Source organism: Bison bison, unplaced genomic scaffold (assembly GCF_000754665.1).
Source record: "Bison bison bison isolate TAMUID 2011002044 unplaced genomic scaffold, Bison_UMD1.0 scf7180017864527, whole genome shotgun sequence".
Classification (NCBI taxonomy): domain Eukaryota; kingdom Metazoa; phylum Chordata; class Mammalia; order Artiodactyla; family Bovidae; genus Bison; species Bison bison.
The window spans coordinates 2,531,575-2,553,044 of record NW_011495078.1 but is presented as its reverse complement, the minus strand read 5'-3'; the positions used below and the strand labels follow the sequence as shown (position 1 = coordinate 2,553,044).

The 21,470-nt window shown below is 55.6% G+C and overlaps 1 protein-coding gene across 1 annotated transcript in view; it reads right to left on the bottom strand.

Moving 5' to 3' along the window:
• Window positions 1–21,470, bottom strand: part of COL4A1 (collagen, type IV, alpha 1) — a 78,869-nt gene that overhangs the window by 9,711 nt on the left and 47,688 nt on the right. The window contains exons 24-46 of the mRNA XM_010831463.1: window positions 19,470–19,661; window positions 18,750–18,918; window positions 15,918–16,010; window positions 15,725–15,829; window positions 15,060–15,157; window positions 14,400–14,550; window positions 14,081–14,194; window positions 13,065–13,232; window positions 12,860–12,949; window positions 11,907–12,059; window positions 11,667–11,765; window positions 11,466–11,555; window positions 10,306–10,445; window positions 9,568–9,694; window positions 9,396–9,476; window positions 8,890–8,988; window positions 7,667–7,717; window positions 6,328–6,513; window positions 5,643–5,776; window positions 4,141–4,213; window positions 3,199–3,270; window positions 1,816–1,944; window positions 497–595 (exon numbers count right to left, since the gene is read on the bottom strand). Coding sequence (XP_010829765.1) covers window positions 497–595; window positions 1,816–1,944; window positions 3,199–3,270; window positions 4,141–4,213; window positions 5,643–5,776; window positions 6,328–6,513; window positions 7,667–7,717; window positions 8,890–8,988; window positions 9,396–9,476; window positions 9,568–9,694; window positions 10,306–10,445; window positions 11,466–11,555; window positions 11,667–11,765; window positions 11,907–12,059; window positions 12,860–12,949; window positions 13,065–13,232; window positions 14,081–14,194; window positions 14,400–14,550; window positions 15,060–15,157; window positions 15,725–15,829; window positions 15,918–16,010; window positions 18,750–18,918; window positions 19,470–19,661 — 2,713 coding nt within the window. The remainder of the gene's footprint in view (window positions 1–496; window positions 596–1,815; window positions 1,945–3,198; window positions 3,271–4,140; window positions 4,214–5,642; window positions 5,777–6,327; window positions 6,514–7,666; window positions 7,718–8,889; window positions 8,989–9,395; window positions 9,477–9,567; window positions 9,695–10,305; window positions 10,446–11,465; window positions 11,556–11,666; window positions 11,766–11,906; window positions 12,060–12,859; window positions 12,950–13,064; window positions 13,233–14,080; window positions 14,195–14,399; window positions 14,551–15,059; window positions 15,158–15,724; window positions 15,830–15,917; window positions 16,011–18,749; window positions 18,919–19,469; window positions 19,662–21,470) is intronic.

Sequence of the window (21,470 nt, the reverse complement as noted above, 5' to 3'; positions counted from 1 at the left end):
TGGCTGCAAGTCTGTCCCAGGGCCTCCTGCTGGGCTGGGCCCTCTGAGCATTCAGCGGCACCTTCGGCCTCTGGCTTCTCAGCCATGATGGGACCTCTGAGTTCCCACCTCTTGGGAAGCAGCTCAACTTGAACCAGGAGCAGCCAGCGGCCTTCTGGCCAACACGGCGTCATTATCTGCTCCCCCTTGCCCGCTGCTGCAATGGCGAGTTTGAGCCACAGACCCTTATGAAACCGCACAGGGCCGTCTACCGGCCTTCTCTCAGTCATGTCCACATCGGGGAAACACCGAGCTGTGACCAACAGTCTCCCGACCCAGAAAAGAATGATGACAACCCGCAGCCCCGCTGTGAGATTCTGTTTCTCCTAAGAAACAGACTCCTCTGGAAGTCTTTCCAGAAACGCGTTCTGCAGGTTTTCGCGTGCCCGGACCTGAGGCTTCGAACCAGAAGACGCAGCAAAGGGGCAGTGAAGCTGGGAGGACACAGCGCACCTACCGGGAGGGCCGAAGGGCCCCGTCTCTCCTTTCTGGCCTGGGGCGCCGTCAAAGCCGGGCTCACCTGGGGGCCCGGGCAAGCCCACGGATCCCGTCACACCTGAGAGAGAGGAGAGAGGGGTCAGGATCTGCTCGTGGAGAGCCATCCACGGGCTGTACCTCCTCCTCCCCCTTTGAAATGTCTTCTCTGGCCTCCGCAGATGCCAGCACAGGGCCTGGGACTGCAAGCGGGAAACTTTCTCCAAAAGCCCGAAGAGCGATGCGCAGGCCGCAGGGGCCACGGCCAGACCGACCCCTGCACGGAGCTCAGGGTTCTCCCCGGCTTCTCCCTGCTTCTGTTGTCACTGTTCGGCAGGCAGTTTGGGGAAAGGCAGGCATGTGGGGGCTTGGGGAGATTCGATGCATTTTCATTTTCTCAAGTGTTTCCCCCTCGGCCTTATTCTGGTGCCTCAGATAACGTTCAAGCATCAGACTTATTGATGGGGTGGTTCTTCTGTTTGCACGCACACACTGCATTCTAGGGGCACTGAACCTGGAATTTCTGTGATGCTTACTTGCTACTCTAAATATTATCCTTCTTCTTTATTTTTCCATTCCCGCCCCTCTGCAGTAGCTTTTAAAGTGGGGACTGTTTAGCTCCAAGAAGCAGAAAGCGTCTAGGTTGCAGTATCTGGAATCTTAAGGATTTGCACAGATCCTGACTGGTTGGGCAGAGCCTCTGGGCCACCACGGAGAGCACCAATTCCCGTGATTCTAGGCCACTGCTCCCTGCCGCCCCCACCTCGCGGCCGGAGAGGCACTTCTCCCCAGCCTTCGCCCACGCTGATCTAAGTGAGCACAGCAGTGCTGAGCTGTACGTTCCCCTTGCCTTTTCCCTGTTTCATTCTGGTCTTTTTCCACGTGTGCACGTGTGGTCGGTCACCCAGTCACGTCTGACTCTTGAGACCCCATGGACTACAGCCCACCAGGCTCCTCTGTCCATGGGATTTCCCAGGCAAGAACACTGGAGTGGGGTGCCATTTTCCCTCCTCCAGGGGAACTTCCCAACCCAGGGATTGAACCCGCGTCTCCTGCGTTGGCAGGCGGGTTCTTTACCACTGAGCCACCAGGGAAGACCTTCTGGCCTTTTTCGGCCCCTTTGAAAACTGCACGTGGTTTTGATATACATTAAGGGAAGATAAGAAAGTCATCTTCAAATACAGGTTTTCACAGTCACCACCCCAGAGACTGACCTGAGACACGTGGGTGAAGAGGGAAGCCCGCCCACGTCAGCCCCTCCTGACCCCATGCCCCCTGATTGCCCAGCCAACTTATTCTTACCTTGCTGTCCTTTCGGGCCTGGAGGTCCCTGAAGCCCTTTCAGACCCGCGGGGCCCTCGGGCCCAGGGAGCCCTGGTTCCCCCTTGATGATGCTGAACGGACCTGGGGGGCCCGGGGGGCCGGGAAGACCTGTGGGAATCAAGGCGGCCGCTGGTCAATCTCACTGTCAACACTCGAGGCAGAAACGGCGTCTGACGTGAAACCCAACCAGAAGCAGTGCTTCTCAAAAGGAGAATCCCGATCAAATACACAGGTCACCAGGTGCTCACAAGACACCGGGATCTGCTCATGTCTATTATCTAACCTAAAATCCTGCCTCTTGGGGACTGGAAGAGACTCAGGTCACCAGTGTCAACTGTCCGCTCCACTCTGGATGCTCCGACAGACTCTCCCTGTGGTGAAGCTCAACCCTCCGAGGGCCTCGCCTCCCACCTGGGGAGCCCGACACGTGGAATTAGGATGTTTGTTCTCATCTTTTTTCCTGAAACCCGCCTGACTGCACACCAGAGCCACTGGTCTTAATTTTTTAATGATGACCGAATGTAATCCTCTTCATACTGTTCACGGATGCAGGGAAAGATCAAAGGCGGGGGGAGCAGGGGATGACAGAGGATGAGATGGTTGGATGGCATCACCGACTTGATGGACATGAGTTTGAGCAAAGTCCAGGAGCTGGTGATGGACAGGGAAGCCTGGTGTGCTGCAGACCAGGGGGTCGCAGAGTCAGACACGACTGAGCGACTGAACTGAACTGAACATAACCCTCCTGCTGCCTGAATGGGTCCTGAAATACACGGAGCAATCGTGAGGCGTTTCAGGTCTTCCACAGCCTCCCCTCTCTCCCTCTCTCACTCCTCACACATTTCTCTGTTTACTTTTCCCCCTAATCATCCACGTCTCAGTGCATTATGGTTACTAACTCCCTCTATCAAGACACGGTCTTCAAAACGAAATGCAGCCCTAGAAATGAGCTCTGGGCCATGGAGTCCAGGGCAGGATGGAGATCATCTCCTTCCGAGACCAGCTACATCTCTGGAGCCACTTGGCACGTCCCGCTCCCCATGGAGAAGCCAGGGAGGGGCTTTTCTATAAAGAGCTCCGTGCCGCCCACCCACAGAGGGTCCAGCCTGCTCGTGCAAGCCGGGTTTCACTCCAAGTTTTCACAGCTGATTTCCATCTGCCCTCAGAGCCTGTGACAGTCTGTGAATCTTGAGCCCCTCATCCCCTCTGTGCTGGATCGACCTCACACACAGATGGAACCAACCTGGCTTTTGGGACAGATGGCTGGTGGAAACGTCAACTAGACTAGCCACACACGGCAACAACCCCGAGGAGCGGCCTGAGCATTCTCGGGCGCTGTTTCCTCTCGACCACACCCCTCACCTTTAGTTCCTGGGAAGCCTTGATCTCCTTGGTCACCTTTGACTCCCTGCAGGCCGGGGGCGCCTTTCTGACCTGGAGGAAAGTAGAACATCGTCTGCACAGAATTCCAAAAGATATCCGTGTGCGTGTGTGTGAACACACGCAAGCACTGGGTTGGCCAAGAGGCTCATTCAGGTTTATTCTATAAGACCTTATAAAAACCTGAATGAACTTTTAGCCAACCCAGTAGATACATATACACACAAACATTTACACACATGCTCACGTGTACCTGCATATACATATGCACACCTACAAACACACATGCATACATTACACGCGCACACATGCACAGACACACACAGAGTGAACACGCTTCCAGTTTACGCTCCTGGAAGAAAAGAGCATTCCTTGTAGTCAGCGATGTAAAACTTTTGAGGAAACTCTCCTCTCTGAAACCCCAGAAGTCACATTTTTCCAAACATGCAGCAAACCCTAAAACAGTCCCAACCAGTGGAGGGACACGCAACTCTGCTTTTGGTAACGATCCGGTTCCCACGTGTCCCCAGTTAGACTGCAAGACGCCTGCAAGCTGAGCACTTATTTTATTCACCTTCCATTCACATGTACCTGGTTTCTCAGTTAAAACCACATTGCCTGGAAGCGGGTAGGCACCCCATAAACATTTGCCTAAAACATTAAAAAATTAATGAATGGCCCAAATCCCCCATGATTTCTCATCGAGGAGCCAGTGATCCACTGGTTCTTAAGAAGGAAATCAGAACGTCTTTATACAGCCAAGCATGAGAGTCTACGAATGGGGCTGCCATCCAGAAAGGGCGTTTAAATGCGAAGAGGACAGAGTCTCATACTAGCCGTGCCAGTCTCTCGGCAGGAAGCGCCAGGGCTGGGGCCCTAGAGGCAGGGAAAAGCGTCTTCAAGCAGCACCTCCTTATGTCTTACCGTGAAACCCTGGAACTCCTGGAGGTCCCACATCACCCTTGGCTCCTGTGATTCCTGGAGAGCCGCCGATGCCCTAGACACACGAGAGAGCATCAGTCAGGAACCGCTCAAGGGGCCCAAGTCTCTCGAGCAGGCAGCAGTGGGGAAGCCAGGACAGCCCCTCTGTGCTCTGAAAGTGGCTTTGTGAACAAATAGGGCCTCACTGGTTTCTTAAAGACGTAGAAAGAGTGATAAAACCTCTGTGCGTGCTTAAATCAGGAGGCTGGAATAGCAGCGTTCATTCATTCACTCTGTCCCTTCTGCTCATCCATCTATGTGGTCACTTCCAGGAGCAGGTATAAATCTGACGTCCCACTGTCCCACACACAAGACGATGCCATGAACAGAGTCGAAACTCCCTAAATATCTGTCGTGGCAACATCTCAACACCAAAGAACCTTCCTGGAAAACCTTCCTCCCAACACTCAACCACAGTGATTTTTCTTTAGAACTGACTTCATATCTTGTCTTAAAAGAGCTTTTAAATATGGGAAAAGAAACATTAAAAAACTAAAAAAGGATTATTTTCCTTTACAATATAGTGATGTTCTTATATTTTAAAAATATTATCTTAATTTCTACATATTTCAACATAGTTGTTCCTTTCACAATACATAAGAAGTTGTATTGCTTCTTACATGTATTTATTTGCTTTACTTTATTTTAACAAGGTAACTAAAATGACGTGAACAAGTATTTGTACATATGTATACATATAATCCAGTAGTCATGTATGGATGTGAGAACTGGACCATGAAGAGAGCCAGGAAATGGATGCTGTCAAATCGTGGTGCTGGACAAGACTCTTGAGAGTCCCTTGGTCAGCAAGGAGATTAAACCAGTCCATCCTAAAGGAAATCAGGACTCAATATTCACTGGAAGAATTGAAGCTGAAGTTGAAGCTCCAAAACTTTGGCCACCTGATGCAAAGAGCTGACTCATTGGAAAAGACCCCAGTGCTGGGAAAGGTTGAAGGCAAGAGGGTGGCAGAGGATGAAGTGGTTGGATGGCATCACGGACTCAATGGACATGAATCTGAGAGAACTCTGGGAGCAGGGAAGGACAGAGGAGCCTGCAGCCCACAGGGTCGCACAATCAGACACGACTTGGCAACCGAACAGCAACACACACACAACGCACGTGTGGACACACGGACACTGAATGCGTATTGCTATGCCCTGAGGCTCCTTTTTGCATCGTTTATGCACAGGGTTTTAAGCCAGGCATTGAACCATGATTTCCAGCATTACAACATTTCACTTCTGAGGGTTCGTGTAAAACTAGATTGTAAGAACTGTTGTAACAGCTGCCTGCCATGACTGCTTGCCAGAGAGAAGGGACTGATTTGGAGAAGCTCTGGGAGTATAACATACACGTCACACATGTGGATACACCGCACACACACACACAAGTATTATCTTTTGATCCTTTTCAAAAACAGGACCTGACAAGGGACAACTCACCGGCATGCCCTGGAATCCTGGGTCTCCCTTGGGCCCTGGAGCTCCCGGAGTGCCCGGCCAGCCTGGGTTCCCCCTTTCACCTTTCAGCCCCTCGAGCCCGGGGAGGCCTGGAGGCCCCATGGGCCCCGGACGCCCTGGCGGGAGACACAGCAGACACACACTTGAGGCTGGAGGGAGGGCTGAGGTGCAAGTGTCACTAGAGTGTGCTTGGCACTGCCACCCAGATGCCCCCGACTGTTCACAGCAAATCTCGAGCCCTGAAGACATCCAGGCAGGTCCTGGAGGGAGGACTCTCAGCAGGCAGTAACCGCTGTGACAAACACCCGTCTCAGACTCAGGTGTCCCGTGGGCCCTGTGCTCGGGGGGGCCGAGCCGCAGCACAGCCGCCCTGCTCAGGGGGCCAGAGGTCATGCTGGTTTTAAACCACCAGTCCTTTCCGTGATGTCCTGTCTCCCTCCCCCTAGTTACCTGTCGTGCATACCACGTTCCTTGACAGAAAGGACACAAGAAAAGCACCAACAACAGAGGCCCAAGCGACAGCGGCCCAGAGTCTTCCGCAGTTTCAAGGGGTAAAAAAAGCTGCCAGCTTCTCACAGAAGCTCATTCAAGACTCTGATTATTCGTGTTACACCTGCGTACTTTTGTGCCTCTTTCGGCCCCAGCTGAGCTCGTTAAATGTCCTTACCTGGCAGGCCGGGTTGTCCTTGCGGGCCGCGGTCTCCTTTGGGCCCCTCTACCGCGTGGCCTGGGGTCCCTGGCAATCCCGGCTGTCCCTGTGGTCCCGGGGGACCCATGAATCCTTGTTCTCCTTTGGATCCAGGAATTCCTGGGCTCCCGGCTAATCCTGGGAAGCCCACATCGCCCTTTGAACCTGAACAGTAAAGACAGTTGAGACGGTGGTAAAATGCAGGAAGAGGAGCCCAGTGCGCCACGGGGGAGGGAGGCGCCTCCAGAAGGCCCAGGAGGAAACCAGAGCTGGGGGCCCTTCTCCCTCCTCTCTACTGAACAATGGTCCAGACTCCCGCCACAGCCACCTGGAAAAGGAAAGCTGAGGGTGCCAGGAACCTGCCCTCATCCCTTATGCTCTTTAAAGCACGTGTTCTATGGCAAAGGGACTTGCACACATGTGGAGACAAGCCTGCAAGGTATGGCACTGCCGAAATTAGGGGCTTGTTCCATCCATAGGCGAATGAAGAAGCAAACGGTGTCACATCCACCCCAAGGAGCTCGACTCAGAAGAAGGAGTGAACGACGGACACAGTAGTGGAACTATGGCCCCGGTGACTCTCAGGCTCGTCATGCCGAGCTCAAGAAGTCAGGCTGAAGCGCACACGCTGCAGGACTCCATCTGTGTAAAATTCTAGCTAGTACAAGCTAATCGACAGTGCCAGAAAGCAGACCCACGGCTACCTGGGGTGGAGTGGGGTGGAGGGGGCAGGAAGGGGCAGGAGGGGGCTGGCAAGGCAGCCTGGGGAACTTCGGGGCGGCGACGTGCTCACATCTTGGACGTGCTGTTATTTACATGGATGTGTACACATGTATCAAGATCTATCAAACTGTACACTTTTAAATGTATGCAGTTTATTACACGCCAGTGACACCTCAATAAAGCTGTTGTTTTTTAAAAATTTCTAAGTCAGAACTTGTAGGAAAAAAACTGCATGTTTAGTCTTAAACCTATTACACCAAACTCGTCAAAAAATGACAAAATTCTAGGACCGTCTTAAGGTTAGTAAGGAAAAGGCAGAAAGGAAGGAAACAGGGTCACCATCTAGAAGGATCAGGGCCCTCCTTGGGGTCCCTCCCACATGCGCTCACGTCACGAGGCTGTGAATCCAAGACCCTGCACAGCACACGGGGGCTTGTCACACACCAGCGCAAGGCGTCCGCTCTCCTGTCCCAGACCCTAATCTATCGCCACCCTAAGTCCAAGGGCTTCCCTGGATCTGCCTGCCCTGCTCTGAGGGCGCTGTGTGAGCCAGCGGTTCGCTGAAAAGGAAGAACAGATTTAGCAAATGTGTTACCTTTGTCTCCTTTGCTCCCTGGAAACCCTGGGAATCCTCTTCCAGGTAGACCTACAAGATAAAGGCGAGAAGCCAGGCTTACCTCTCCTAAAGCAGCCGAGCTGCAGAAGCAGCACAAAGAAACGTCCAGTCTTTGTGCCAAAACCATGCACTATTTGCTAGAACACAAAGAAGTCACTTCACTGTATTTGCAAGTAAAATTACATTCCTACAGTTGTTCTAAGATACCCTGGACTGGATAAAGTAATGTGGTACGTTTTCCCAAGTACCTCTGAGCTCAGAACCACTACAGCATTTAGTAGAAACAACTTGTACAAATGGGTACTAATCTCCCATTATTGTCTGGAGACTCACAAATCAGCTTTTCTCAGATGACCATTCAACTAACAGCTACTCTCAAAGGTGGTGCAGAGAGCCAGGTGGGCCAGCAGACAGCAGGGAGCCCACCAATGTGCATTAAGCGTGTGAGGCAAGATCCAAAGGAGGGAAGTAGCTGTGGTGGCGCTTTTAATGAATTATTTTTATAGGAAAATGAACGTACATAATACAAACATAAGGCTCATAGAATGAAAACACGAACTGTACAAAGAGGCCAGTGCCAGCAGTCAGGGAGCCTCTGGCCACCCATTCCCAGCTCTGCTGCCCTCGCTCCATCCCCATGACCTGGGGTCACCTGTTTCACGTTAAGTGTTACCCTCTTGCTACTGGGTTGGCCAAAATTTCATTTGGGTTTTTCCATAAGATGTAACTCAACCTACATGACTATTAACTCAATATATACACGCATATTATTACATGTGTGATTGTCATCACTGGAGCTCACAGCTTGCACTTTTTGCCCAAGTGGCCATGTCCCCATCAGGGAGAGGAGCAGATTCAGGGGACAGCAACTATTCCCAGGACCATCTGTCTAAAGGGAGGAAGGCCAGGCAGAGAAAGCAATGGTCTGGGCTTTCTGCGTGTGTCTCTTTCACTCACCACAAGAGCTCAGGCCATTTCAAGGGCAGGTGCCCAGAAGCACCTGTGGAATAAACGAGCACTGCCCCTCCCCTTCTCATCCCACCCTGCCCAGGCATCCACGTCACCATCCCATACACGCAAGGATGGAACGCAGGCGCCACCTTACACGGGGCCCCGGTCACTCAGCGAGCAACGGGAAGCTCTGGGAGACGTGCGCTCCAGGGCACAGCCTCACTCTGAGAGGGAACGGACGTGCAACGTACCTGACTCGCCCTTCTCTCCCACCGACCCTGGGATTCCATCGCTGCCGGGCTCCCCTTTCTGGCCGGCTGGACCCGTGGGGCCAGGCTTCCCAGGAAGACCTCAAAGAGAACGGTCAGACTGGTCAGCACCCTGGTCTGTGTAGAAAATGCACCACCGTTCCCAACATGCTTCTGAGGGGCCGTTCCCACTCCCCGAGCAGGCCCGGCTTCCCGGAAGCTGCTCCTGAATCCCCTTCAGAAGGGATCACTGGGTGCTGACCCCCAAAAGCTGGAGTGAGCGGAGACAAAGCGTATCCATCAATCATGCCAACTAGGAAAACTTGTTCTAAAACCAGTTGCAGTCTAAGTGGTGTGAAGACCTTGGAAGACCCTGGAAGCGCCCCCAGACGCAGCCTATTCAACTGGAGGAGGAGGTGTGACCCCACAGGACACCCAGAGGCCACCCAGCCCGACGCCCCGTGACCTCCCTCCACAGGCCCCCACGTATCCTGAAATGTGGCTTCTACCTGCTTCTCCTTTGATGCCAGGAATGCCATCCAGTCCCGGGAGGCCTTTGTCACCTTTCTCTCCAGGCAACCCAGGGCTTCCTAAGAAAGAGCGGAACACCCAGTTCCCGTGACCGAGACCTTCTCTTTCCACCCCCGGACCCCGAACTCGGGAGGAGGCTGGCCCACTTACCCGGATAGCCAGCACTTCCTGGGGAGCCTTTGGGGCCCGGGGACCCGGGCATCCCTGGGATCCCAGTGCTTCCTTTCTCTCCCTTCTCGCCGGGGCTTCCGGGAAATCCTGCTAAGCCCTGGTCTCCCTGTGGGTGGAGATTGGGCCCATTAATGCTGTATCTGCCGCAGACACGGGTCTGGAGGCGCCTCCTGTATACACGTGGGCGCAGGGACGACCGCCTGTATACACGCGGGTGCGGGGATGACCGCCTGTATACACATGGGTGCAGGGACGACCGCCTGTATACACGCGGGCGCAACAACTCCTGCCTGGCGGAACTCCACTTCTGGATTTCTAAAGAGGGAATCGAAGCCCACTCTGGAAACCGAGGAGGAGCCAGAAACCCAGCGGCAAAGAGCAGCTGCCTGTTTTGCTTCTCTAGTTCCTCCTTCGCTTCGCCCCACGATAATTTGCTGCTCCAGCTCTCAGCAAGTCTCGGGTCCTCCCTGGGGGAGGCGGGGAGACTGTTCCGTTAGGATTCATTCACTGTGCAGAACTGCTTACTACACACTCCCTGGCAGCCTTTGGTGAGGGAGGGAGACAGGTGGGACAGGGTTCTGCGGGAATGGGTGGGAGGGGCTTCTACGTGAATGGGTGGGAGGGGCTTCTACGTGATAGGTGGGAGGGGCTTCCAGAGACAGATGGGAGGGGCTTCCAGAAACAGGTGGGAGGGGCTTTCGTGCGGGACGCAGTTACCTTGTCCCCGGGCCGTCCTGGAATCCCAATGCCAGGCAGCCCCGCCTGCCCTTTCTCTCCTTTTGCCCCCTTGTCTCCAGGTAAGCCAGGAATGCCCTGCGGGCCGGGGATGCCAGCCACACCTTTTGGTCCTGGCATTCCTAGAAACACACACAACGGAAGCAGGTTGTATGGTTAGCCCGTGCTAATATTACAAATAAGAACGCGCCTCAACAGCCAGTGGAGAAGGAGGCGGGAAAACACACATCCCTCCTTTCTCGGGCTGTGCGTCGTCCAGGCAGGGGCCAGTCATCCCGCCTGGGAGAAGGACGCTGGGAAACAGCCTTCCTGTTTTTTAAAGACAGTCACATTACAAAGGGGAAAGGAATATGCTAACCGCTCAGCCCATGCCTACTTTCCCAACAGCATAAAGCGGCTTCCTCGTCCTTTATTCTGCAGTCAAACTTCACTACCCAAATGAATCAGAGGGGGCGTGACGCAGGTCATGGAGAACAGAAGTGTGCCTGCTTCCACGACTGATGTGGGCAGTCAGACTAATCTATAAATAGGTGCCCCCAGCAGCTGGACGTTCATATCTTAAATAAAGAGTGCGCCTCTCACAGGCCTGGGGAGGAGCCGTGAGCAGGCCTGCTGGCCTGGCTTGTGGCCCCAGGAGATTCTGAGAAGCCTTGGGAGCCAGACCGCTTGCGCCCCTCAGCTCTCAGCTCTCTGTCTCCTCTGCGGCAGCTGCCACTGCAGCAAATGCCAATGGCAAAGTGTGAAGCCAGCTCAGCACTAGGGCAGAGGGCCCAGGAGAGTCTTCTGAGCTAATGTCAGGAGAGCAGGAGCCTCTGGTGCTGAGAAAACTGAGTGGAGAATTAATCGCCTTTTCGATGGATCCAGATAGACACACCTAGAGGAAGCCCACAGCCTACCACCCATGTTGATCTTGTTAAACTGGGAGGGCTTTTGTCTGTTTTTTTAAGCCACGGTCATAGGGTCAGCCAAATGCTCACCATCCCTAGGCAAGAGGTCTCACACGAAGATGTGAGTCTGTGTAAAAGACACGTCTCCCTGGATTATGTCCTCAGGCAGTGGGCCTCACGTAAGGCTCGCCCCAGCAGCCCGACAGGTGCCACAGGCGCGCCTGGAAGAAGCCCCCTTTCCGAAGCCCCACATACCTGGTAGGCCCATTCCACCAGTGGATCCTTTGGGACCAGGAAGTCCCGGAGCACCTGGGATCCCGCTCACACCTGGATCACCTTTAGGTCCTGGGATCATAAAAACAAAAACCCAACAGATCAACAGCCACGAAAAATGACAGGTAACTCATCCCCACACGAGCCCCTGCCGTGCGGGCGACCTTGGATTTCCCACTGTACCTGGCTGCCCGGGGTGTCCTGCCTGACCATCCTTTCCCGGCACACCTGGGGTTCCCGGGTCTCCCCGGGATCCTTTATCACCAGTCGGACCAGTTTGTCCTGTACAACACAGGAAAAAAAAAAAATGATGATGCAAGTCTGCTTAAAGCAAGCGGTAGAAACACAGGTTGGTGCGTCAGCGTGCGGGAAGAACTGAACGCCCCTGCACTCCCGCCCCGCGGGCGGGCTCCCCGACGTCACCTTTCTCGCCTTGGTCTCCCTTCTCGCCCTTCATGCTGCCCATGTCCACCTTGTCCATGGAGCCTGGCTTGCCGGGGAGCCCCACGTCGCCTTTGTCGCCCTTGAAGCCAGGGTCTCCCCTGGGTCCCGAAGAGCCGGGGAAGCCGTGGTCCCCTGCAGAGAGAGGAGGCACGCGTGACACGTGGCCGAGGGCCCCGGGCAGCGACCAGCGCGGCCTTCTTTCTGGCCAGTAGAAGCGACTGACGGACAAGGAACAAAGAAGAAGCAGCCTCTCCGAAAGCGGCGCTCAAGGGCCAGCGTCCGCCTCACCCAGAGCAAGTGACGCCAGGCAGACGGGCAATAAGCCGTTTCCAGAGTTCATCATCTGCTGATACTTCCAACACATGAGACTTCAACTCTCAATTTGAATAAATGACATTTTTCTCTCCTTCCTAAATCCCTTCATGACTCCTGGTCACAGTGACCCCTCAACTCTACATGAAGTAACGGGAGGGGAGCTCTGTCCCATTCAACTACACAAATCACCACTTTTATGTCTAAGGTTCAAAGTCAATTTTGTTTAAAAAAAAAACAATATTATTTTGGACTAAATGTCATGATAGGAAATAAAAATTAAGACTTGTAAACTTGCTCTGTTTGCTACTTTGACTCTAAAAACTCAGTTCCTTTGACCTTGCATGATTGAAGATTCCACTATTTCTAAAAAAACAAAACTCAACGGTACCAACAAAGAAAACCCCAAAACCTGTCTTCTCTTTGACTTTTTGGTAGGGCACAGTAATCCCCATGAATCATGAGTTACATGAGGGGGACTTCTGGACCCCTCGCTTGACCTTCTTCTTTCCTAGGTTTCCTGCGATGAACTACAACCTACAACGATTAGAGAATTTCCCACAAGGCACTGGGGCCCAGACATACACAACACAAGCTTTTCTGAAGTCACTGCTCCTTACCTTTGGCACCTGGCAATCCTGGCACGCCCGCTGGCCCTGGCGAGCCGGGCTGCCCTGGAGTCCCCATGACTCCCATCTCTCCCTTGGGACCTGTGGCCGGACAGAAGGAGCGTGAATGTTGGTGGCGGAGGCCGAACGAGAGTCGTGAACAAGAGCCGGGAGGCACCTCCCCAGGCCCACGTGGGTGGAGCTCACAGTCGCTCACCTGGAATGCCAGGCTGGCCAGGGGTGCCCTGCTGTCCAGGAAGGCCAGGCAGCCCAGACTGCCCCGTCAGGCCGGGGAGCCCCTGGGACCCTTTGTCTCCTTTGGGGCCCGGCATGTCCAGGCCTGGGAAGCCGGGGAAGCCTTTCTCTCCTTTCACTCCGGGGGGGCCTGAGACGGGGAAGAGAAGGGGCGTCAGCAGGACTGGCGGGGTGTCCGGCGGTGCCCTGAACCCCGTGCGCCCGTGACTTTCTGCAGAAGGCATGTGGCTGTGGCCTCATCAGGGCGGGGGCCATGGAGCTGCTCCCCGTCCTCAGACAGTGGTGTGTGGGGCCGCCGCTGGGCATGCCCTGTCCCAAGACCAAGCTCCCTCTGCCCGCCGGGGCATTGGCAGCAGGCTCCTCCCCAGCCCTTCTGCGGTGGTGAGACTCAGCCCAGCGTCCCCCGCGTGGCTCTCCCTGGCTGTCCTCTGCTGCCCACCACCACTGTCTCACTTGACGATGGTTATAAAGGCAGAAGCAGCTTCTAGACGCGGACTCCTGTGTGTTCCCCATGACTCACTACCCCTCCTGTGGAAGGATCAGACAGAGGCGCCGATCCTTCTGAATTAAATAAAAAAGGTACTGAATATACAATACGGGGGAAGTGTCTCTGGCCATAAACCAAGTTCAGAGAGAGGAAGAGAATGGCATCCGTGACTGTGTGTGTGTGTGTGTTAGGCGCTCAGTCCTATCCAACTCTCTGCGACCCCATGGACTGAAGCCCGCCAGGCTCCTCTGCCCATGGAGTTCTCCAGGCAAGAACACTGGAGTGGGCTGCCTTATCCCTTCTCCAGGGGATTTTCCTGACCCAGGGATCAAACTTAGGTCTTCGGCTTTATAGATGGATTCTTTACCATCTGAGCCATCAAACCTGTATCCACAAAATAGAGCTGTACCCACAAAAGAGCTGCCTCTTCCCCTTTGAGCCACAGACTGTGAGTTAGGGAAAGGGGGCATTCTGGAAGAACGCAGTATCACCTGATGACCCTGGGGGTCCCTGTCCTCCGGGGGGGCCCATTGCTCCAGGGGGGCCGATTCCGGGGACTCCCGGAGCTCCTTTGGGGCCTTGAAATCCAGGTGGTCCTGGGTCACCTGGATGGGGAGGAAAGAGTGACCACTCGCACAGGGGCACGGCCGTGTCGGGGCGCAGCACCCACCACACCAGGTGCCGGGAAGCCGTCCAGGGTTCTCATCATTCATTCAACAAACATTTACTGGGGCCTCGTAGGGGCTCTGAGGCCACACGAGAAACAGGCCCCTTCCCTGCCACCAGCTGGATTTGCCCGTAAGACGTTACCTCTGAGCCCCTGGAGGCCTGGGGGGCCGATGGCGCCGTGCTCTCCAGGAATTCCCGGTCCTCCGACGTTTCCCTTCTCCCCGGGGGTGCCGGGGATGCCAGGTATCCCGGGCAGGCCTTTGAGTCCCGGCAGACCAACTCCAGGCTCGCCCTGGAGACCAGCAGCACAGGGAAGCCGGTGACCCTCCGAGCCGAGGTTTGTGGGCTGTCACACCTGGCGTGCACTTGGGGAGCTCTTTTGCTATCTGTGGCTCGGGCCATGGAGGAGGCGCCTAAGGACCCCGCAGCGCTCAGCGCAGTCCCCATCACCACGAATTCCTGGGCCCAAATGTCCCTATCACGGAAGCTGAGAGCGGCTGCGGCCCACCCTCCCTGGGGGCTTCATGTTGCTTTCTTCCTCCACTCCCGAAAGGACACGTTGCACACGGAGACCCAGGACGCACATGGGCAACAGCACAGACGCGAAGCGGAAAAAAAACGATTCCTCTGCAGAGACGCAGCACTGTGTGCTGCCCCATGTCCCTTGGTGTTTCCTGTCTGATGCTATTTCACATAAAACACGCTGACTCAACACACCCCGTGAGATTAGCAGCCTATGATTTACGTGCCCAGTTCATCACAGCGATGTGGACAGCAATCTGGGGAATGCTCGATACGTACCTTCTGTCCAGGTGGACCGGGGTTGCCAGGTAAGCCGTTGAAGCCTTGACGACCCGGATTCCCAGGAGGTCCAGCGTCTCCAGGTAAACCATCAACGCCTGTTTGGAAGAGTCAAAAAAATCTATGTAAATCAATGTAAAACACTACTCCTGACATCCTCCACTTCTTTAACCTGCTCAGATGAACTTGAACAGACTTGAGGGGGTCAGCAAGGAAGATGAGACCATGCTGGGCCTGGTGGGGGGCAGCTGGGGCAGGGACCCCTCACGGTGCCGGCCACCCCCTCCTCTTTCTCCCTCTGTCCTGTCCCTCCGTTCCTTTCCTTCTTTGCAAACTTTTTTTCCTATCTGCTCCCTGCAAACACATCACACCAGTATTAGCAGACTGGGAATGGCAATTTAGACTCTGGGGACTCTGAGTGAGGTCGGGGCATCCCTGTTGCCCGGTTAGAAAACCAGCCCGGATCTCCCAGTGCAGACCTGGATCTTTAAAAAACAAAAATCCTTGGGCCACACCACACAACGCATGGGAACCTGGTTCCCTGCCCAGGGATTGAACCCGCGCCGTGTGCATTGACCGAGTGGAGTCTTTGCCACTGGACTGCCAGGGAAGTCCCCAAACCCGCACGTGAGCAAGACCCCTCGTGAGGCCCCAGCAGGGCTCACCTTTGGGGCCGGGAGGCCCAGGAAATCCAATCCCAGGCTGGCCGATGGCGCCCTTCTCTCCAGGGAGGCCCGGCCTTCCGGGGCTTCCAGGAAAACCTCGGTCACCTGCAGCGGGAGAGGCCGGTGGTCAGAGGAGAACAGGAGCACTTTCCCAGGGGGCCCCCAGGTGAACCGGTGAGAATCCTAAGGGTACCTTGTGGCCCCTGGAAGCCGGGGGACCCGGGAAGTCCTTCTGCTCCAGGGGGGCCGGGCAAGGGCACGACTTTCCCCGCCTCGCCCTTGGGACCTGGGGAAAGAGAACAAATGCTCGGCGTGAGGGCCGCAGCCTCACGTCCGGGAGAGCAGCCCTGTCCACATGCCTCCCTGCCTTCCTCCCACTGAAGCCTCTCTCACAGAGACCGACTGCCTCTTCACAAACGTCCAGACCGACCCGGACATTTGGTCGACACAGGCATCCCTTACGTGTCCAAAACAAGAGTCACGAAAAGCTGAAAACTTTGCACACAGAGGGCAAGGCAACCCCGGGTCACCATCTGTCCAAGTCAGGACCCTCTGGCTGGCCCCTCTGAGCGTCTCAGATGGGACTGGCTCTCCGCTGCTCTGAGGCCCGTCCGCTGGAAGCCATCTTCAGGACCTGCTCCGCGGGTGACACGAGCAGGGTTATCGCCAGCAGCCCAGAAAAGCCTCCTTTCCCTCTGCAAGCTGGGAGGGGCAGGCCCAGCCCCAGGCGCCCGTGCCTGAGGGGACCACTGGGTGTCAGGATTGAGCTGTGTCAGGGAAGGACCACGGGCCTCATCCCCACTGAATCATCGCCTACGTTAAAGAATTCAGGATAACGAGGCCCTCCCGAGGGCGGCGGCACTCTTGTTAGCTTCAGACTGTGGGAACCGCCGGGGCCTGACCCCAACACATCTCTGCTATCAGGCCCAGGCCTGGGGACGAGGCTTTTACGATCCTCAAAGTAAACACAGCTCTGGCCGATCAGAGCAGCTGGGTCTCTAACCCCAGAGCTGCCGGGGTCTGGAATGGCCCAGGGACCTTCCGGAATGTGGAGACTGACCAACAGCACTGCTAGCCTTCCACCTTTGGGAGCCTTCTTCTCATCCTCTCAAGACCTACCTCTGTGTACCCCACTGGCTTTTCTGATGGTGGTGGTTTCTGGCTGAGAAAAAAAGCTGATTCCTATTTACACTCTGCAAGTGTTCAGATTCAGGGAAGGAAATGGCAACCCACTCCAGTACTCTTGCCTGGAAAATCCCAGGGACGGCGGAGCCTGGTGGGCTGCCGTCTGTGGGGTCGCACAGAGTCGGACACGACTGAAGCGACTTAGCAGCAGGCATGTTCAGATTCGAGAAGCACAAAGAACACTCGAGACGGTGCTCCGGGAATCAGGAGTAGGAGGGCCCGTTCTCCAAGACCAAGGGGCTTCCTAAGTCAAGCCCAGGATGTCCTGCCCCGAAAGGAATCATGAATGAGACATTTCTCAGATCCTTGCTAAACAGCAAACAAGTAAGTCCTAACTTAAGGCCAAGTAACCAGTGATTACCTAGCAATGACGTTAGGAATAACCGACACAGAAAGCTGGGTTTGGACTTCCATCAAAGGCTGCTGGCATTTCCTGTGGTACTGAGCTGATGACTCTACACTGTGCCTTCACAGGGAGATGACGGCTCCCAGTGGGGCCGAGACTGGTGGAACTTGAGGCTGGACACCGGCTCGGGATGGTGGGCAGCTCTTCCTGGAAACCCTGACCATCCACTGCTGAGTCACTGCACTCCTCAGGGTTTCCTGCTCACGCCACGGGAATCATCCCCGGCCACCTTTCACTCACTTCTCCAACTTTTAAAACGTCTCAGTAAAGCTCACGTCCTCTGTCCTCTGTGAACCGGTCACTCCTGACCTCTTCTTTTGTAAGTTCTGCAGGCAACCATGTCAGTGTTCCCTTTCTCCTCGGTTGTCGTTCAGTCGCTAGGTCGAGTCTCTCTGCAACCCTATGGACTGCAGCACGCCAGGCTTCCCTGTCCTTCACCATCTCCTGGAGTTTGCCCAGACTTACGTCTATCGTGTCAACCATCTCATCCTCTGTCGTCCCTTTCTCTTCCTGCCCTCAATCTTTCCCAGCATCGGGGTCTTTTCCAGTGAGTCAGCTCTTCACATCAGGTGGCCAAAGTACTGGAGCTTCAGCTTCAGCGTCAGTCCTTCCAGTGAATCACAGTCAGCTAACAGTGAGCAGCTGTGTGCGGGCCCTGGCGAGCCCCCTTCCCTGCGGTCCCTGATGATGAACCAGTGACGGCGATGCCGTGGAGCACATCCGTGGGACCGCTCACACAGCCTGCCCCCCATGGCCTCTGCTGACGCCCAGGTGGTGGGCTCTGGGAGGGTGGGAGCTCAGGCTTGCTTCCTCTCCGGTTACAAAGCAGCATGCATGGCACCCAGAGCAACACGAAAACTCTCAGGTGACTTAAACTAGCATGGAGCTAAAGAGCCAGGTTGACGTGACTGTGGGTCAGTCACTGAGTGTGTGCAATCAGCGGAGAGGTGGGAAGGACATGGCCTGGGAGACACAGAAGCCAAAACGGGCCACGCATCGGGGAAAAAGGGAGCAGGGGCTTATGCTCGTTTACCATCCACAGAAAGGGCTGATTTTCGCTGGTACACACGGCATGTGCGTGCTGGTGCTAAGCCGCGTCAGTCATGTCCCGCTCTTTGCAACCCCCTGGACTGGAGCCTGCCAGGCTCCTCTGCCCATGGGATTCTCCAGGGAAGAATACTAGAGAGGGCTGCCATGCATGGCATAGTTATTTACAAGGAAATTACCTTAAATTCAACTTCTTGTCATCCAGATGTGACACACATCACCCAGCCCAGCTCATAAAGGAAGGGATGACATACGGGAATGCTAAGGAAGGACCTGTCCAGGCCACAGTCCACCTCCTGGCAGGACTGAAACCAGACCCACACCCGCACCTGGCTGAGCCCAGGCTCCTGGTGCTCTGGGGCAGCACCCGAGGACCTCGGGCCTCACCTGGCTGGCCTGGGGCCCCGGGGGTTCCTGGGAAGCCTATCTGTCCTTTGTCACCAATGGGGCCAATCGGGCCAAAGCCTGGAGGCCCCGGAGGGCCGATGTCGCCACGGCTCCCGGGGAATCCGACGCCTCCCGGGGGGCCACGCTCCCCTTTCAATCCTACGGAACCCTGCAGTGAAAAAGAGAGCATTATCAGCAGACATACCAGCGCTCCGACCCAGCGCACACTCCCAGCATCTGCGGTAAATGAGTGACCAGGGTCTAGCGTGGCTGTGCTCCTCGTTTACCTTGACCCGTCAGCAAAGGTCAACCTGCAGTTAATCAGCGAAACCGCATTCTTCCGTCTCAGCAGAGCGATCACCCTGCCTGCCTCCCCCCAGACCAGGGCACACGCCGCAGAGGAAGGCATTTACTCTGGAATCTTCTCTGAAAGGGTGACTTGAACGCCATTAACTTTAAACTTCACCTCCCACCCAGCAGCTGGGCACCTTTTCAGTTCCCCCAGATCCATCAGAAGACAGTGGCCCCCTTATCATCTCATTGTTCAAGGCGAGGTCCTCAGCTCCCGAGTTTACAGACCACAGCTTTCCCAGGGGACGAGAGACGAGTCTGTCTATGACAATGACCCCCGAGTGGAAACAGGCAGTTATGATACCAATGACTCGTTTATCTACCTATCCATCCGTCAAGCACACATTCAGAGTCTGGGAATCCACCTACCGGGGAGCCTCTGGGGCCGGGCAGACCCGGTTGGCCGTCTCTTCCGGGGGAGCCCGCTCTGCCTGGCATGCCGGGCTGGCCTGGGAAGCCGGGGTCTCCTTTGTCGCCTTTGAGCCGTATGTCGAAGTAGATCTCACCGGGCTCGCCCTTGGCTCCCGGCTGGCCCATGAGCCCCGGCGCACCTTGCGGACCCTGCAAGAACAAAACCTGATGATGCCCCCGGCAAAGACGCTGGTCCAGAGAGCAATGCAGAGCCAAGGAGGAGCCAGGATGCCTGGGCAAGTGGGAACGGGCGTAGGTTTCCTCGTTCCCCGTCTGGGAGCCAGCCAGCAGCCCTGTGACCAAGCCCTGAGCTGACTTCACTGCCGCATTGCCCTGAAAATGCCTTTAGGAGGGATTGCTGGCAGGGCAGGCACAGAAAAGCAGCTGTCCCAGCCCGTGGGCCAGTCCCCGGCGACTTTCTTGCCTTTCACAACTGCTAACGTTGCCCAGAACAGGTCAGCTCTGACTGGCAGGGGCTGGATTGAGACTCCTTGGGCCCAGGAGCCAGAGCCAGAGCTGGGAACAGCCACGTTCTCCACGTCTGGCCAGTGCTGAAATCAACGCAGCTTCCCTTCCATGCTCATGGCCCTAATTCCGGAAGAGATGAGAGAGTACAAGGCACCTGGGCAGAGGAGACGCCCGTGGTGAGCACCCGGCCAGCTCTGTAACCACGATGCTGAGCCGTCAGTGGAACACGAGTAAGTTTCCGTCAGCTCCTGGAAGGCAGGATCCTCAAGGGAGGCCCACACCCCTGGAAGGTGCTTCCTACAGCCTCCCGAGCAGAGGGAAGAGCCAGGGCTTCCAACGACTGTCTCAGTGAGCTGCTCTCTGAGAGGAGTCTGCAGGCTCCCTGCTCACTAGGCAGGATTCGTGTGGCTTGAGCCCCTTTTTGTAAACTCCCTTTTAAATGGATTTTGGATGTCTGTGAACCACATGCACACACACACACGCACTCACACAAGCACACATCTGTGTCTATGTGTAACCTGGGCTCCTCAATGGAGAGAGCCAGGGGGCAGGGAGACACCCAACTCTACACAAGCTTTAGACGTCAACACGGCTCCCATTCCCCACACGCCTGCAAGGTGTCCCATCCTGGGGCACCCCTGACTCTTAACCCAACTCTGCAGGGAAACCACGGGAACGACCACTCTGCAGGTGAGGAGCTAATATTCAGAGAAGGTCAGTGATATGTCCAGGACCGCATGCCAGAAAGTACTGATTTCCCGCCGCAGAGCCCATCCTGGGTCCCCCTACACCCTGTGGGCCCCGTGGAGTCAGGTGTTATTTAGGAAAGCCTGCCTCGGACACAGACGTGGGGGCTCGGCTCAGAGGGGTTTGGGGGCTGGCACGCTAGGGAGGCATCACCGTGGGGCTGACATGTGTCTGCTCATCTGGCCTCCGGGGAGTCAGACGGTGCCAGCTCAGTTGTGGGGAGGCTGCTCCGCCCAGACGGGCAGTTACCCCTTCTCAAAGACACGGCCAAAAACAGCCAGGGCTCTTCCAGAAGTCGGGAGAGGGGCGAAAAGGCTGCACTGCCCACTACTCTTTAAAAACTTAACATTAAGCCTCAGTTCCTTAGTCTCACAGCCACACTTCAAGGACTCAGTAGCCACCACCGGCCAGGGGTGCCCAAACGGGACAGTGCTGACCGAGGAGGTCTATCCTGGCAGAAAGTGCCGCTGGACAGACACCGCTGGTCGGAGCTGGCCCTGGGCCGAAGTGCCCCTCGGAGCCGAGCACACTTCGCTCAGCTCTCCTGGGGGATCAGGGAAAACGCTCGACCTACGTGTGCCGGTCCCCGGAGGGGCCACGCAGTATTTCCGCCAGCCACCCGCTGGGAAGGTTAGCAGGGGTCAGGGAGAAGTCATTACTTGGTTGAAAGCTGCTGTGGTATTTTGTAGCGTTTTCTCTCCGAGTTAATATTAGCTCCCGTGCATCCTTCAGTTGTTAGTTCAG